The sequence below is a fragment of the Dama dama genome, chromosome 26 (genome assembly GCF_033118175.1).
Source record: "Dama dama isolate Ldn47 chromosome 26, ASM3311817v1, whole genome shotgun sequence".
NCBI lineage: Eukaryota > Metazoa > Chordata > Mammalia > Artiodactyla > Cervidae > Dama > Dama dama.
The window spans coordinates 43,703,838-43,720,095 of record NC_083706.1 but is presented as its reverse complement, the minus strand read 5'-3'; the positions used below and the strand labels follow the sequence as shown (position 1 = coordinate 43,720,095).

Below are 16,258 nucleotides of genomic sequence, written 5' to 3'. Positions count from 1 at the left end.
CTATAATATGACTAACACATTAGGGCATTTCCTCTATAACTGGTAGCAATTAACATTATTATTATAATTATTAATGATAAGTCACAATGATGATGCCAGTGCAGGAGATGCAAGAGACATGGGTTCAATCCTTGATCCAGGAAGATTCCCCTGGAGATGGAAATGGCAACCCACTGCAGTGTTCTTGCCTGGAAAATTGAAGCCTGGCGGGCTGCATTCCATGGGGTTGCAGAGTTGGACATGACTGAGCAACTGAGCATACACGCAATGATTATACCATCAAACCCTGTTCTAATGGGTTCTCATCATATTAGTTAAAGATTGTTTTTCATTTTGAAACCATAGTGCCATTCCCTATGTTCCCAAATTGCTATATGTTTCCATCAAATAATCCTTTCACAATTAAAATTGCATTTACTATTTTTAACGATAAAATTTGAGTAAGATTTTTTTTAGGGCTTCCCTGATAGCTCAGTTGATAAAGAATCCACCTGTAATGCAGGAGACCCCAGTTTGATTCCTTGAGTAGGGACGATCCGCTGGAGAAGGGATATGCTACCCACTCCAGTATTCTTGGGCTTCCCTAGTGGCTCAGCTGGTAAAGAATCTGTCTGCAATGTGGGAGACCTGGGTTCAATCCCTGGGTTGGGAAGATCCCCTGGAGAAGGGCAAGGCTACCCACTCCAGTATTCTGGCCTGGAGAATTCCATGGACTGTATAGTCCATGGGGTCACAAAGAGTCAGCACAACTGAGCAACTTTCACTTTCACTTCAAGATTTTTCTAACATATGTTACTCTCTAAATCTTCAAGAAGAACCAAGTATATCCTTACTCTGTCTCCCCCAAGTAAAACAGAAACCTTGCTCTTAATATTTGCATCTAAGTTACCCAAACTGGTATCCAAATTACCAGTTTGAAATATTTTTTCAAAGCAGTCAAGGATGCTGAAGTGCAAATGGTGTGGATTCAAGTCAAAAACATGACTGCTTGCCATGGAGCTGAATAATTTCCATGCTGTCTAAGGCAGAAATTGCTAGGATCCCAGGATACAATCAGGGTTCCTATGAGTCACCATCGCTTCTCATCCGCAAATGCGTGACAACTGCCAAGCCTTCCCAGGTCCACTAGTCTGTTACCTTTTGTGTTATAATCTGCGGTCCACTTGGTGGCTCAGTTGGTAAAGAATCCACCTGTAATGCAAGAATCTGCCTACAATGCAGAAGACCTCGGTTCGACCCCTGGGTCGAGAAGATGCCCTGGAGAAGGAAATGGCAACCCACTCTAGTATTCTTGCCTGGGAAATCCCGTGGACAGAGGAGCCTGGTAGACTGCAGTCCATGCAAGAGTCAGACATATTTAGTGACTAAACCACCAACCAACCTGGGGTCCACCATTTTATTAATGAGGTTGATAGTTTGTGACCCTTAAGAATTCAAATGTTGTATATTTTAGGATACACAAACGATATATAATCTACTTCAACTAACTCAGTAAAGTATAATATGTACTGGTATTAAATTTATTGAGACAGATTGTAGCCTGATACATGGATTGATTTCATTATTGTTTTTACATTAAATTATGGACCTGTTAGTTGGTAGGAGGAAGGCAAGCACCAGGCAGATAATAATTTTGATGCTCTGTCATTCTCTTGATATTAATAAGGTAGGCATGAAATGTAAAAAATTTCAGAAACCTCAGCATGACATTTAAATGCCTTATATAAAAGACACTGACTTCAGTGATTGCTTAAAATTGTGCTCTTCTGAAAAGCACCATCTCTCCATACTTTTGGTTTTACTTATTGCAGATTAAAAGCCTAAAAGCTATATAATGCTGTTAATGTTTTGTAATGGTTACTCTCATTCTTTCTTGCCCTTTCAAATACTATTGTTGTGGGTTCCCTTTCCCTGTAGGAACTATTAGCTTGTCAAGAAAGCTGTAAGAAAGCCATGACTCAAATTGAGAAAGGCAGTCAGAGTGTTCAAAAGTTTGTGACCTTGAGCAACGTGTTAAAGCATTTTGATCAGACAAAGCTACAGAGGAAGATTGCAGATATGCATGTTGCTTTTCAGGTAAGTTCTCTGCCTGTGAACAAGGAAAATTCCGAGAAGACTTGTAATTACCGCATTTCATGTCTTCACTCTTGACAAATGGCTCATCTACTGGTGTTTGGAAGCCAATCATTTTACTTCTTCTTTCTCTGATATTGTACTTCTGAGTAGCTCAGTTGGTAAAGAATCTGCCTGCAATGCAGGAGACCTGGGTTCGATCCCTGGGTCGGGAAGTATGCTGGAGAAGGAAATGGCAACCCACTCCAGTACTCTTGCCTGGAGAATCCCATGGACAGAGGAGCCTGACGGGCTATAGTCCATGGGATCACAAAAAGTTGGACATGACTGTGTGACTAACTTTTTTTTTTTCTCTGATATTGATTAATATTTAAAAGGATTGATTATTCTCATCATAATGACATGTATTCCTTACAAGTGTTTTTTGAAAGAAACACTATTCTTTAACAAATGACATTAGCAATGACTAGAGATTGATATCCCATTATGATTATTATTATTTTTTAAATCAAGAATATGGTAAAGAAAACTGGAGATTGGAAGAAACATGTGGAAACCAACAGCCGCTTGATGAAGAAGTTTGAGGAGTCTCGAGCCGAGTTAGAGAAGGTGCTGAGGGTCGCTCAGGAGGGCCTGGAGGAAAAGGGGGACCCAGAAGACCTGCTGAAGAGACACACAGTGAGTGCATCCCACATGGGCCCTTGAAGACTCGAGGACATGAGCAAGCCGTCTTGGATACAAAATAAAAAGAGTGTAATGATCTCATACAGAGAAGCAGAGAGAGACAGGAAGAGAGACACAGAGGGAGGGAAGAAGAAGAAAATGGAGGGGGAAGAGGAGGGAGGGAAGAAGGAAGAGGAAAAGAGAAGGGGAGAAAGGGAGGGGAGGGGGAAAGGGCGAAATGAGTCAGGAGAGCAGGAACTTGTTAGATACGAGACCCCAAGAAATGACAGCAAAAAGAACCTCAGAAGCAGTTGATAAGCTGCCCTATAATTGGCTGTTCTTGAGCCCCTGGAGTAGCAGAGAACCATAGGAGAGATAATTCAGACTCTCCAAACTACCAATTCATTATTTAGCTGAAACACTCTTTCATGACCAGCATATGCTTCCTAAGAGAGAAGTTTAGGGGGATGGCTAAGTCTTTGTGCTTATATCATAACTCTGCCATGTCACTCATGGTATAGGTGCCATGTCACTTGAAGTTTGGTAGCTGATCTACAGCTTGGGCCAGTATTGTGAAGCCATCTCCCTGTTAATCATAGTCATTTAAATTATATCGGTATTGAGAATATGAGTAATCTCTTTTTTTTTTTTTTTTTTTTTTTTATTTTTTTTTTCCAGTGGGTTTTGTCATATATTGATATGAATCAGCCATGGATTTACATGTATTCCCAATCCCGATCCCCCCTCCCACCTCCCTCTCCACCTGATTCCTCTGGGTCTTCCCAGTGTGCCAGGCCGGAGCACTTGTCTCGTGCATCCCACCTGGGCTGGTGATCTGTTTCACCATAGATAGCATACATGCTGTTCTTTTGAAATATCCCACCCTCACAAGAATATGAGTAATCTCTTAAATGGTGTATGGAGATGATTCCCTCTGACAATGTATACTTTTTTCCTGAAATTTCAGTGGATATTTATGTAAGCCATGCTCTCAGATGATGAATGCAATGCATTTATCATGCAGCTAATGAATTTAGGTTTGATGTCTATGACCATCCAACATCTTGTTCAAATTTATACACCCCTACTCTGCTGTTCTTTCTTTTGAATCACTGTGGCTTCCCAGCATACCTAATCCTAAGACTTTGTGAGACTTAGCCATGTGTATTTGTGCATGTGTTGTATTCATCTGCCCAGGCTACCATAAAAAAATACACAGATTGGGTGGCTTAAGCAATAGGAATTTATTTTCTCAGTTCTGAAAGCTAGAAGTCTGAGATTAGGGGACTAGCCTGGCTGGGTTTTGGCGAGGACTCTTCCTGATATGTTACCTCACTGTGTCCTCACATGGCAGAGATGGGTAGAAGGGAAGATCTTCAATGTCTCTCCTTGAAAAAGGGCACTAATTCTTTCATGAGAGGCCCACCCTCAGATATCATCACACTGCATGTTAGGGCTTCAACATATGGCTTTGGTGGGATGGGACAGTGGGGAGGGGACAACACAATTCAGTCCACAGTTTGTATGCTTGGTGTGAATGCAGAAATGGCTCATAATGAACCAGCAAGGCCTGGAACACACTGCAGTTAGGGAGTGAGGGATTGTGAGGTCTAGTCCTGGCTTCCACTCAGCTCTCCTGACTTTTGCCAAAGAGGAACTAAAACTCTGTTCCTGTGGGATCAAGTTTTTAAGATCTCCCATTGGCTCTCTAGAAGATTCTATCAAATTTGAAAACTGCAGATGTTTTTCTAAAAAATAAAAAAGTCCTAGTTGAATTTCAGATTCAATGGCTTCTGGTTCATCACTGTGGATAATTATAGTTTGCTCCTGAAAACAAAATGGTAGTTGCCCAGAAGGTTTGAAGAGGGCAGCAGCTGGCTAAGAGGCTTGTTTAGAGGCGTGACTGCTTCACTGTCTGGTGTCTGATGCTGCCTTTTATTCTGGCTGACACTCGTGACCACTCTCCCCCTTGTCCACACCAGGAGTTTTTCAGCCAGCTGGACCAGAGGGTGCTCAATGCTTTCCTGAAAGCGTGTGACGAGCTCACTGACATTCTCCCCGAGCAGGAGCAGCGGGGCCTGCAGGAAGCCGTCAGAAAGCTCCACAAACAGTGGAAGGTGAGTCAGGACCTCACGGGAAGGTCGTGTATCATGGATGAGGGGAGAGAACATGAGGGTGTGAGGGTTCAATGGTCAGAGAAATTTAGAAACCAGGGAATGTTATCATAGTTTTTCATACTTTTCCCATTGAAAAAGTGGAGCTTGAATAAAACGGGATAAGATATGATAGAATTTTGCTTTTCCTGTTTTCTTAAAGATTTTTAAAATTTATTTTACGTGAGGTTGCCCTGGATCTTCTTTGCCGCATGTGGACTTTCCCAAGTTGCGGTGAGCAGGGGCTACTCTCTAGCTGGCCGTGCACTGGCTTCTCACTGCAGCAGCTTCTCTTGTTGCAGGGCTCAGGCACTAGGGCACTCTGGCTCGGTGATTGTGGCACACGAGCTTAGTTGCCTAGTGGCACGGGGGATCCTCTGGACCAGGGATTGACCCCATATCCCCTGCATTGGCAGGCAAAGTCTTTAAGCTCTGGGTCACCAGGGAAGTCCTGCTTTTCCTATTTTTAAGTATCATCAATTTCATTATATTACTTAAGAGTATGCTTTATTTTCCTGATTATTTTTGGGGATGGGAACATCAAGGCATTTAACTTTTTCAGCGACATTTCATAAACTCTTTCCATCTTAGTTATGTTAGGTATGCTATTGAAATGACAAGAAATGTTTCTTATAATTTCAGTAGCATGATGTGTGAAATACATCACATATATGAAATATATATTCTGTATTCATATCTCATATGAATACATATGAAAGCATCATATATATATTATGTATGAAAGTATGAAAGTGTTTAGTTGCTCACTCGTCTCTGACTCTTTGTGACCCCGTGGACTGTAGCCCACCAGGCTCCTCTGCCCATGGAAATCTCCAGGCAAGAATACTGGAGTGGGTAGCCACTTCCTTCTCCAGGGGAGTCTTCCTGACCCAAGGATAGAACCCAGGTCTCCTGCATTGCAGGCAGGTTCTTTACCATCAGAGTCACCAGTGAAGTCCCATATATTATATATATTTGTATATAAAGTATGCAATTATGTACTATATATATAGATAGGTATATACATGTATGTATAGGTATATATACATATAGGTATATGCATATAGGTGTACATATATATTACATATAGGTATATATATACACCTATATGTTTGAGGTTTTCAAGGATTTTGTCACCTGGTTTAGCTTGTTATGATCTGAGACATAAATGAAAACAGTTTATTGGTTAAAGATTCAGTGATGAACAAAGAATAATCCTTTCCCCCCAGAGAGCTTAGAGTCCAGTAAGGGAGATAATTAGTTGCAAAATAATAAAAGTACAATACATAATAAGTTCCAAAAAGTGTAAGTAATACATTGATGAAAGCTTTGAAAGAGAGAAGTGGACCACTTGGACAGCAGAGAAGAAGAAGGCAGGTAATTAGTTTTGAGCGAGGACCTTAAAGAAGCGGCAGGGATCAGGGGGTGGCAGGGAGGAAAGAAGCAAGCTGCAGGGTGTGCCCGGGGCACACACGTTCCACTGGGCTCAGTGCGACCGGAGTGTCTTGGGTGGGCTTGTCGCATGGAAACCGACTTCAGAATCTGCATGTCAGGAGAAGCAGCTGTAGGTGACGGGGCCCTTTGAAGGTGTCATCCTCGGGGCAGACTGGAGGAAGGGACTCCAGCAGCAGACTCACAAGTGATGCTCTGAGGGAATACTGAACGGTGAATTTTATATGCGTTAGCTGAAGGAGTCATGAGATCCAGAAAGCAGGCAGCTGGAACACTGTCCACCAGCTTGTGTCACTTTCGGGATTTTGTTTTTCTAACCTCAGTAACATAGGATAAAAAGTTCAGCCTTTTGCATAAGAAAAACACAATTAAAGAAATACCTTTTTATATAGATAACCAACAAGAACCTGCTGTATAATGCAAGGAACTATAATCAATATTATGTAACAATCTATAAGAGAAAATAATCTGAATATATATGTATATATTTATGTATATATATATATGTATAACTGAATCACTTTGCTGTACACCTCACATTGTAAATCAGTTATGCTTCAATAAAAATAAAAAATAAATACCTTTTTACTTGCTAAATTTGATTTTTTTTTAAAAAAGATGCTTAAAGAAATTCAAGCTTTTAAAGATGTCTTTTAGGTTTAACATTATCAAAAACGTACTGTGGAATAGAGACTATAATTGAAGGCTGTATTTTATTTTACATACACACATACATTGAGTTCTCTGGGATATAATCTGTCCTAGTCTTTCCAAAGCCTTAACTCATTTTTCTCATCAGTTATCGCAGTGTTTTATTTTAAAGGTAATCTTTTAAATGCCATAGGAGACAAGTAGGCTAAAAATAAATTGTACAACTAAAGGGAATGATGAAGCTTATACTTGTATCGAAGAAGAATGTAAAAAGCTCCCCATTGTCAGGATGCCATTGTTTGTGTGCTGGCTTGCTTCTTTTCTTAGTGTATGCTCCGAGGAAAAGAGGACATGGCAGGTGGTCGGAGCCGTGGGCTGCTTAATCCTGGCTTTTTCACTAATGAGGTTTCCTTGAGCACCCCCTCAACCCCTGTGCAGTGAGCATAAAATCTGTCCTTCCTACCTCATAGGGCTGTTGACAAAATTTAAAAGGACACATGCCAGGGAGAGGCTGTATGGAATCAGTGTGTGATTTAGAATCAAATCCAGCTTTTCTACTTAACCTTGAGCCTCAAGGGTCTGATCTTTAAAATAGGAATATTAATACTGCATAGGGCTACTGTAAAAGTTAAATAGGATAATCACCGTGGAAACACCCAACTCACAGCAGGCTGGAAAGATTGGCTGTGATCCTGGTACTTGGAAAAGTACAAAGCACAGAGTCTCAATGCTGATGATAAGGTATTAAGTCACATTTGGGCTAAGCTGTCCAGGTGGTTCAGTGGTTACAAATATGCCTGCCAATGCAGGAAAGGCCAGAGAAACAGGTTCAATCCCTGGGTCATAAAGATCCCCCGGAAGAGGAACTATCTCATATTTTCTCCCACTTCAGTGGGAAATGTACATGATCAGGAATGGTATCCTATTTTTCGGACTCTTCCTATGGCATGCAGGATCTTCAAGCAGAAGCTCCATATCATTTGCTTCATCTGAAGATTGAGGTGGAGAAGAACAGGTTGTTAGCTTCTGTGGAAGAGTGCAGAGCTGAGCTGGACCGAGAGACCAAGCTGGTGCCCCAGGAAGGCAGCGAAAAGGTCATCAAAGAGCATAGGGTATGTCCCAGAAGTCCCAGTGTCCCTTCAAGTATATAACTGATGCTTGCATTTGGGTCTGAAAACACTCAATAGCTTCATTACTTTATACTGCTAGACTAGATGGGAATTGTCCATGAAAATATGGCAGTCTTGTGTGGATTCTCACAGAGATTATGTAAATGTTTATTGCTCACTAGATCTTCTTCAGTGACAAGGGCCCTCACCATCTCTGTGAGAAAAGGTTACAGCTCATTGAAGAACTGTGTCTGAAACTTCCAGTCCGGGACGCAGTCCGGAACACACCGGAGACCTGTCACGTGACCCTCAAGGAGCTCAGAGCTGCTATTGACTGCACCTACGCGAAGCTGGTGGGAGACCCAGACAAGTGGAAGGACTACACGAGCAGGTAGTTGTGGGTGGCTCCCAGAGAAGGACGTGGTCTTTCATAATTCTTTTAATTCAGACATTGTTGCAAAACAAGTCATGAAATATGTTTCATCTTACGCAATGAAGAAAATCAGATGGTATGATTGTGTGCATGCTCTTGTACAAAAATGCTTCATTGAATTTAAAGAATGAGTTTCAGTTAGAAAACCGAAATGGGGCTTCCCTGGTCGCTCAGCTGGTGAAGAATCCACCTGCAATGCAGGAGACTCCACTTTGATGCCTGGGTCAGGAAGTTCCCCTGGAGAAGGGATAGGCTACCCACTCAGTATTCTTGGGCTTCCCTAGTGACTCAGCTGGTAGAGAATCCACCTGCAGTGCAGGAGACCTGGGTTTGATCCCTGGGTTGGGAAGATCCCCTGGAGAAGGGAACGGCTACCCACTCCAGTATTCTGGCCTGGAGATTTCCATGGACTATATAGTCCATGGGGTCGCAAAGAGTCAGACACGAATGAGTGACTTTCACTTTCAGTCAGAAACAAGAGGGAAGCACATTATTTCCAGGTGACCCAGATGTTGTCTCTTTGAATCAGAATTAGGCAATCTCTTTCTCTCTGATTTCCTCATGTCACCGCGAAAGGGACTTCTGCCTCTTTGGGTTTCTGTCTCTGGTGGAGACGCATGAGGTCAGACCTCGGGTGTACCTTCCTCACTTCCATATGCCCAGACTCTGAGATGCATCTTCCTCCACCACTGAGCTCCATCTGCTCTGCTTTCCCTTTGGTTCAAGTGAGTGAGCCCAGGGGCAGCCTCTTCTGCCTTGAGCTTCATGTGAAAGGAACCATTGCCAGGAAATTTGTTAATCAGTTTGCTAATGAGTTGAATGCAGTGTGTGAATCCATTTTCTCATCAGTTGATTATCAAATTTCCATGCATAAATTCAAAATGGAAAATATATTCTAACCCTGGGGATATTTTCTCCCTTTAATAAGAAAATACCTGTGTTATTTCAGAATTTCTGAGTTCTCCTCTTGGATATCTGCAAAGGAGACCCAGTTAAAGGGGATCAAGAATGAGACCATTGATACTGCTAATCAAGGAGAAGTTAAACGTGCTGTGGAGGTAAGTTCTGGGCCACTTTTTTTGTTACTAGAAAATAACTATTAATAAAAAAAAATAATGGCAACAGTCTAACTGATGTCTTGTTTTCTTTCTATAAAAAAATTTACTTCCTAAAAAAAAAAAAATTGACTTCCTGAAAATTGTCTTAAAATAAGTCTCCCCCTGTTTCTGTGGAGAACTGCAGGGGTGTTCTTTGTGGAATCATTGTTAGTTCTGAGATTTAGTCATGTTCAGTGGTACCTCTAATGCCTCTTTAGCTAATGGGGAATCTTGAGAGGAAAATTGTATGCATGGGCGTACAACACAGTGGAGATCAAGAATAGCCATGGAAAACAAGAACACTGCAGGTTTTTGTACATTTTCAGCCACTCAAAAGCTGGATTACAGAAGATGAGAGAACTGGGCATGGTCTCTTAAGTATCGTTTCTATGTCACTTGCAGCTTGGATTGGATCAGTCCCTGTGAGCAAGGGTGCTGCCTGATAAACCCAGCCAGGGCGACAGAACCTCAGGCCTGAATCCAGTTTGCAGTCTGTGAATGGCACACAGCATCCCTCTCCCTCTTATCTTGGCTCTTAGCTTTGTAGACACGTGCTGTTGTGAATGTTATTTATCTTTCGGTACTTTGAACCACTGCAAGTCACAGAGTTGTTGATGAGAATATATTGTGTTATTTGGTTGCGAAGTCGTGTCTGACTCTTTTGTGACCCCAGGGACCTTAGACCACCAGGCTTCTATATCCATGGGGTTTCCCAGGCAAGAATACTGGAGTGGGTTGCCATTTCCTTCTCCAGGGAATCTTCCCCACCCAGGAATTGAACCTGAGTCTCCTGCATTGGCAGGAGGGTTCTTTACTGCTGAGCCACCAGTGAAGCACTGATAAGAATGTATTTCCTTTCTATTCCCATCCTCTGATTTTCATTTTTCCCTATTAAAATTATAATCCCTTGACATGCTAAAGGTACTCAACAATACCATGTCCATCTGTAGACGGACATCTATATTTTCTCTTGGTTGCTGTTATAATACCAGAAAGTTCACATCTTGGAATGAAAAAACCACTTGCTTCTAAAACCAACTATTTCTTCTGCAGGTATTGGCCCTGTAAGACCCTCTTGCAGCAGCACAAGCAGTCAGAGGGCACAGCTCTCAGCTACCTTAGCAGGAGGGAGAGGCAGCCCCAGGCACCATTCCCCCGGTCCCCAGTCCTACCAGGGCTGATGCCTGGGGTCTTTCTGGTATCGTCTTGGCCAGTCAGCCTTCTCTTCCTGGATTAGAGCTGAGCGCCTGTTTGTGCACCTTACTCTCTGGGGTATTGACTTCCAAAAACCAACCAAAGTGAAACATAAAATATGAGCTAATGAAGTTAAAATAGATCGTTGTGCTCAGCCGCTCAGTCGTGTCTGACTCTGCAGCCCCGTGGACTGTATCCCACCAGGCTCCTCTGTCCATGGCACTTTTCAGGCAAGAATACTGGAGGGGGGTGCTATTTCCTACTCCAGGGAGTCTTGCCAACCCAGGGATCGAACCCGCATCTCTTGTGTCTCCTGCACCGGGAAGTGGATTCTTCACCACTAGCACCATACGTCTTTAGAGCATCCATAATAATACTCACCAAGTAAATTCTTCAATGAAAGAAACCCACTAATTTAAAAAAGGACTCTGTCACTTTCTTTTTTTTTTTTCCCAAAAAAATACAGTGTTCCTTCCAGCTCACAGAAAATGAGGTGAAAAAGTATATGTTATAATTCCCAGTTCTGGTGTCACATATTCTATAGTACTTTTGGAAGCATCTTTGTTATGATCAAGGAAATATCTGTAAATATGTAGACATCTAGTTACAGAGGGAATTTTTTGCTATAGAGAACACTGATTTTACACATTGGGTTTTGGCATTGGGGAAACAGTTCCTCCTAGCACTCATAGACTTTGGTTAAAGACGTGAACAAAAAGTGAAATAAGTAGACACGTTGGTGAATGAATGTCTGGCTCCTCGACCTCCGTGTTACAAACCTTCTTAGGTTGAGTTCTTTCTTGCCGGAAAGTTATGATTCACAGCTGTATTTTGCTCATCAAAAGTGTTCTTTCATTCCAGGAGATAAGAAGTGGTATTACCAAAAAAGGGGAGACTCTCAGCTGGCTGAAATCCAGGCTTAAAATTCTGATTGAAGTTTCATCTGAGGATGAAGCCCAAAAGCAAGGAGATGAGCTGGCAAAATTATCTAGTTCTTTCAAGGCTCTCGGGACTTTGTTGTCAGAGGTAAACTATTTATTCACACTCTAAATGGAAGCTTTGGATGAAGAGTCTGGAGGGTTCCTTTGGGTTTCAGTTTAACAAATAATTTTATTTGAAATGTGTATTAATAGTTTAAACCGAACGGTTATAACAGACACTTATGTATATGAGGATTGGTGGGGAAGATGAGCAGAATCTTTGCTTTGTGGTCTGTACCATTATTGGATATGTTATTAATAGTTCAGGTTCACCACCTATATTTAAAGGGCAAAGCTTCTAAATCCATACTTTTACTAGAAGCATTATTTCATGGTCAATTTCAGGTAAATTGCAGAGGTTAAGAACCCAGGTTTGAGAGTCAAACAAGCCCACGGGTACAGTTTAACTCTGATACCCCATTTCCTACATCACCATGAGCTAAAAATGGATAAAAATACCCCAAAAGTTAACTTCAAGAATTGAATGCAATACTGTATGTAAAGCACTTAGTAAAGTGCCTGAAGTGAAGTAAGTCACTCAGTCATGGCCGACTCTTTGCAACCCTGTGGATTATACAGTCCCTGGAATTCTCCAGGCCAGAATATTGGAGTTTGGGGTAGCCTTTCCCTTCTCCAGGGGATCTTCCCCACCCAGGGATTGGACCCAGGTCTCCCGATTGCAGGCAGATTCCTTACCAGCTGAGCCACAAGGGAAGCCTGTACAGTGCCTGGAACAGAGTAGATAAGTGACGCTGTGCTGTGCTTGGTCATCTCTGACTCTTTGTGACCCCACGGACTGTAGCCCACCAGGCTCCTCTGTCCAGGGAATTTTCCAGACAAGAAAACTTGAGTAGTATTTCCTACATTTCCTACTCCAAGGGATCTTCTTGTCCCAGGGATTGAAACTGCATCTCTTGCATCTCCTGCGTTGGCAGGAGGATTCTTTACCATTGAGCCACCTAAGAAGCCCAAATAACTGATAGCTAATAATAGCAACCCATTCATGTTGAGCCAGCAGGCTAGTAAAATCTCTTTTAGGCAAGATCTACTCACTTTAAACTTCTTTATATACATTTCAATGTTTATAGTTCTTTGTATACTATACAAGACCATCTATTTCATTTCTAGTAAGGCCACATCTGGCTTCCCTGGTGGCTCAGCGGTAAAGAATCTGCCGGCAATGCAGAAGTTTCGGGAGATGTGGGTTTGATCCCTGAGTCAGGGAGATTCCCTGGAGGAGGGCATGGCAACCCACTCCAGTATTCTTCCCTGGAAAATCCCATGTACAGTGGAGCCTGGCAGGGTACAGTCCATAGGGTCACAGAGTCAGACACAACCAAAAGCAACTTAGCATGCACACACAAGGCCACATTTACCCTTAGCAAGAATATTTGTACTGACCAAGTTGTCCTACAAATCTGATGACTTTGCATTTGGGAGGATAATGTAAGAATGTAAAGTACAGCAAATAGTTATCAGGGTTTCTTGAAATCATGTACAAACTTGCATAGAAAAAATAATCATTTGGATGACTTATAGTTCCCTGATTCTGAAAGATCTGAAAATTTCTACAGATATTCCTAATCTAACAGTTTGACTGATTTTTTATGAAAATCTAGGTTGAAAAGATGTTAAGCAACTTTGGAGACTGTGTCCAGTACAAAGAAATAGTCAAAAGTTCCCTGGAAGAGTTAATCACTGGCTCTAAAGAAGTCCAGGAAGAAGCTGAGAAGATCCTGGACACTGAAAATTTGTTTGAAGCACAACAACTACTCCTTCATCACCAGGTAGAATGCCTCTTTACTCTGGGGCATTTATGCAAAGTCGATTAGTTACTGAGTACCAGACAGATGAAGAGTAAGGCAATCCACTGACTTGAGCAGGGAAGATGGGGAGCTTGGGAAGGAACTCAGTCAAATAGTTAAAAGAACTTGGCACATCTGTTCTCTTTATTAAATATTTAATATTTCAGAATATCTTGCAAGAAAAATCCTTAGCCAGCGTGACTTGATGATACCAAAATGTTCACGGAATATTGTGGAAGGAAAATTGATTTAGGTATGAAAACACTAAATTAGCCTTTTCTTAATAGAGAAGGAAAGCATAAACAAACCATCTCATATTTGAGATGACTATTCTTTTATTATGTTATAATCTTTGATCTTCAGTTTACAACTTTGAATACATCCTAGTTTGGGAAATTATAACATGAAGTACCAGTCCTTTCTAAAGAATGTGCTCCCACAAAGGATTAAAACTGGAACTAAAGAAGTTCTGGAACGTGTATTGATAATTAACTATGTTAATTAGCATTACTTGTCAAATTCGACAGAAGTGAAAGTATGATTCAAATTAATCTAATGGCAGAATTTTAGTTAACTTGATGTATAGGAAAATGTTAAGTATAAGTCTATGTAATAAAATATCAAAATGGAAGTTGCATTGAAGTAGTTGTAAAAGAGCAGCCTTTAGACTTCAAAAAAGTGCTTAGTGCTATATTGTTCTCAGTCACTGGTAAAAGTGTTGTTTGGGTTTCAGTTTACTTTAAATCAGAGAAATATGAAATTATAGATATTCACAGTAATATATTAATATTAAAACTCTTCATTTCTTGAACCAACCGCTTGGTTATATGGTGTGTTTACTTTGTGAAAATCCATAAGTTGTATTTTGAGATTTGTGTACCATTTTTGTTTGTACATACTTCAATAAAATATTTATTTTAAAACACACCTTTCCTCAGATATCTTAGCATATTAATAATTCTGAATATACCCTGGACTTAAATCTCTTCATATTACCATTTTTACAGCATGATTGATTTTTATTGGAATTGGGGCTTTGTGTTTTTAGGCAGAATATAGTTCTTCAAGGAGAATTATGTCAAATGAATAGTTTTGCCAGATTCCATCTGGGGTATTGCACAAAAGATTACATGTTGTCTAAATCTGCACACAATTAAAACACTCAGGCCAAATTAATTATGTTGGTTCCCATTAAAAAGCATAAAATATTAAATAATGCCCATCTTTGACTATCACAGAGCCTTCATTACCATCTTAACTCTCCATCTTAAGTTTAAAATGCAGTTTAGGTCCCTGCTCAGGAAATTTTACCTTTCTGTACCTCCATTATAGCGTGGGTGTTTATGTCCCTACTTAGTTGCTTAAGAGAGTTTAACATTTCTATCCATCTGTTGAACAAATGCTTCCAGCAAAAGACAAAGAGGATCAATGCAAAGAAGAAGGACGTGCAGCAGCAGATTGCGCAGGCTCAGCAGGGAGAAGGTGGGCTGCCTGGCCGAGTCCAAGAAGAGCTGCAGAAGCTGGAGAGCACCCTGGACGGTGTGGAGCACAGTCGGGAGAAACAGGAGCGCCGCATCCAGGTAGCAGACCGGAAGTTACATCATAGGCTGCACTAACTTCCGGGTCACAGGTTACCTCTCCTACTAGCAGGAACAAACATCTATTATTCCTGCTTCTGAGGTGCCAGCGTTCTGTTAAACACTTCCACGAGTGATCTCTTTTAATCATAGCATCAGCTTTGTGAGATGGGTACTGTAATGAGCACATTTTCCAAGAGTGGATGCTTAAAAATAGGGAGTTTGAGGATTTTCCCTGAAATCAGAGAGTAGCGATCAATAGTAAAGCTAGGATTTGAATCCACTCTTGTCTGAATCCAGAAATTTGCTGCTGGTAATTTCACTTTTCTGGACAGTGTAACAGTCACATCTTTATGATTTATTGTGCCTTTAACACATACAAGTTAATGTGTTCTTGGATTTTTATTTCCACCTACTGACTGCCCACTCCTCTTCCTGTGTGTGTCTCTCTCTCCCTTCTTCCTGCTGTCTCTCCCTTCTCTCTTCTATCTTCCCTTTAATCCTTTATTTTCTTGAGACGTATTGAAGGGTTTCTTTCCTTTGTCCCCTACCTACTGTTAAGTAATAGCCTTAGATTCATAGGACTTTGTAGCAGGTAGAAAATTTCGAGTCCTAGGCCACATATCCTCTTTTTGAAGGTGAATTGAGACTCAAGAAGGGAAATTCTTATAGAAGGTGCAAGGATGATCTTTAGTCCATATAGTCATTTGACATTGGAACTTAGAGTTAACTGGAAGTTCAGAGCTTAACAAATAAATGAAAATGTGACTGTATTTTGTGAGGCATTCTGATAATTCTTAACATGATATATTGTTTATTTTTTCAAATTCAGGTCACATTAAGAAAATGGGAGAGATTTGAAACAAACAAAGAGACAGTGGTCAGATACCTTTTTCAAACAGGTTCCAGCCATGAGCGCTTCTTGAGTTTTAGCAGTTTGGAAAGCTTATCTTCAGAATTGGAACAGACAAAGGTATATTGGCAAGACCATATAGTCCTTTGGTACCCTTAATTCCCATGAAAAGCTGTTTCTACTTCATCATGTCATTAATTATTGTAATTATTCATTCA

At 41.0% G+C, this 16,258-nt stretch overlaps 1 protein-coding gene across 1 annotated transcript in view; it reads left to right on the top strand.

Moving 5' to 3' along the window:
- The window catches only part of SYNE1 (spectrin repeat containing nuclear envelope protein 1), a 466,580-nt gene that overhangs the window by 158,963 nt on the left and 291,359 nt on the right, over positions 1-16,258 (top strand). The window contains exons 22-31 of the mRNA XM_061130284.1: positions 1,918-2,076; positions 2,587-2,751; positions 4,719-4,853; positions 7,946-8,104; positions 8,284-8,492; positions 9,484-9,592; positions 11,687-11,851; positions 13,425-13,592; positions 15,020-15,190; positions 16,020-16,160. Coding sequence (XP_060986267.1) covers positions 1,918-2,076; positions 2,587-2,751; positions 4,719-4,853; positions 7,946-8,104; positions 8,284-8,492; positions 9,484-9,592; positions 11,687-11,851; positions 13,425-13,592; positions 15,020-15,190; positions 16,020-16,160 — 1,581 coding nt within the window. The remainder of the gene's footprint in view (positions 1-1,917; positions 2,077-2,586; positions 2,752-4,718; positions 4,854-7,945; positions 8,105-8,283; positions 8,493-9,483; positions 9,593-11,686; positions 11,852-13,424; positions 13,593-15,019; positions 15,191-16,019; positions 16,161-16,258) is intronic.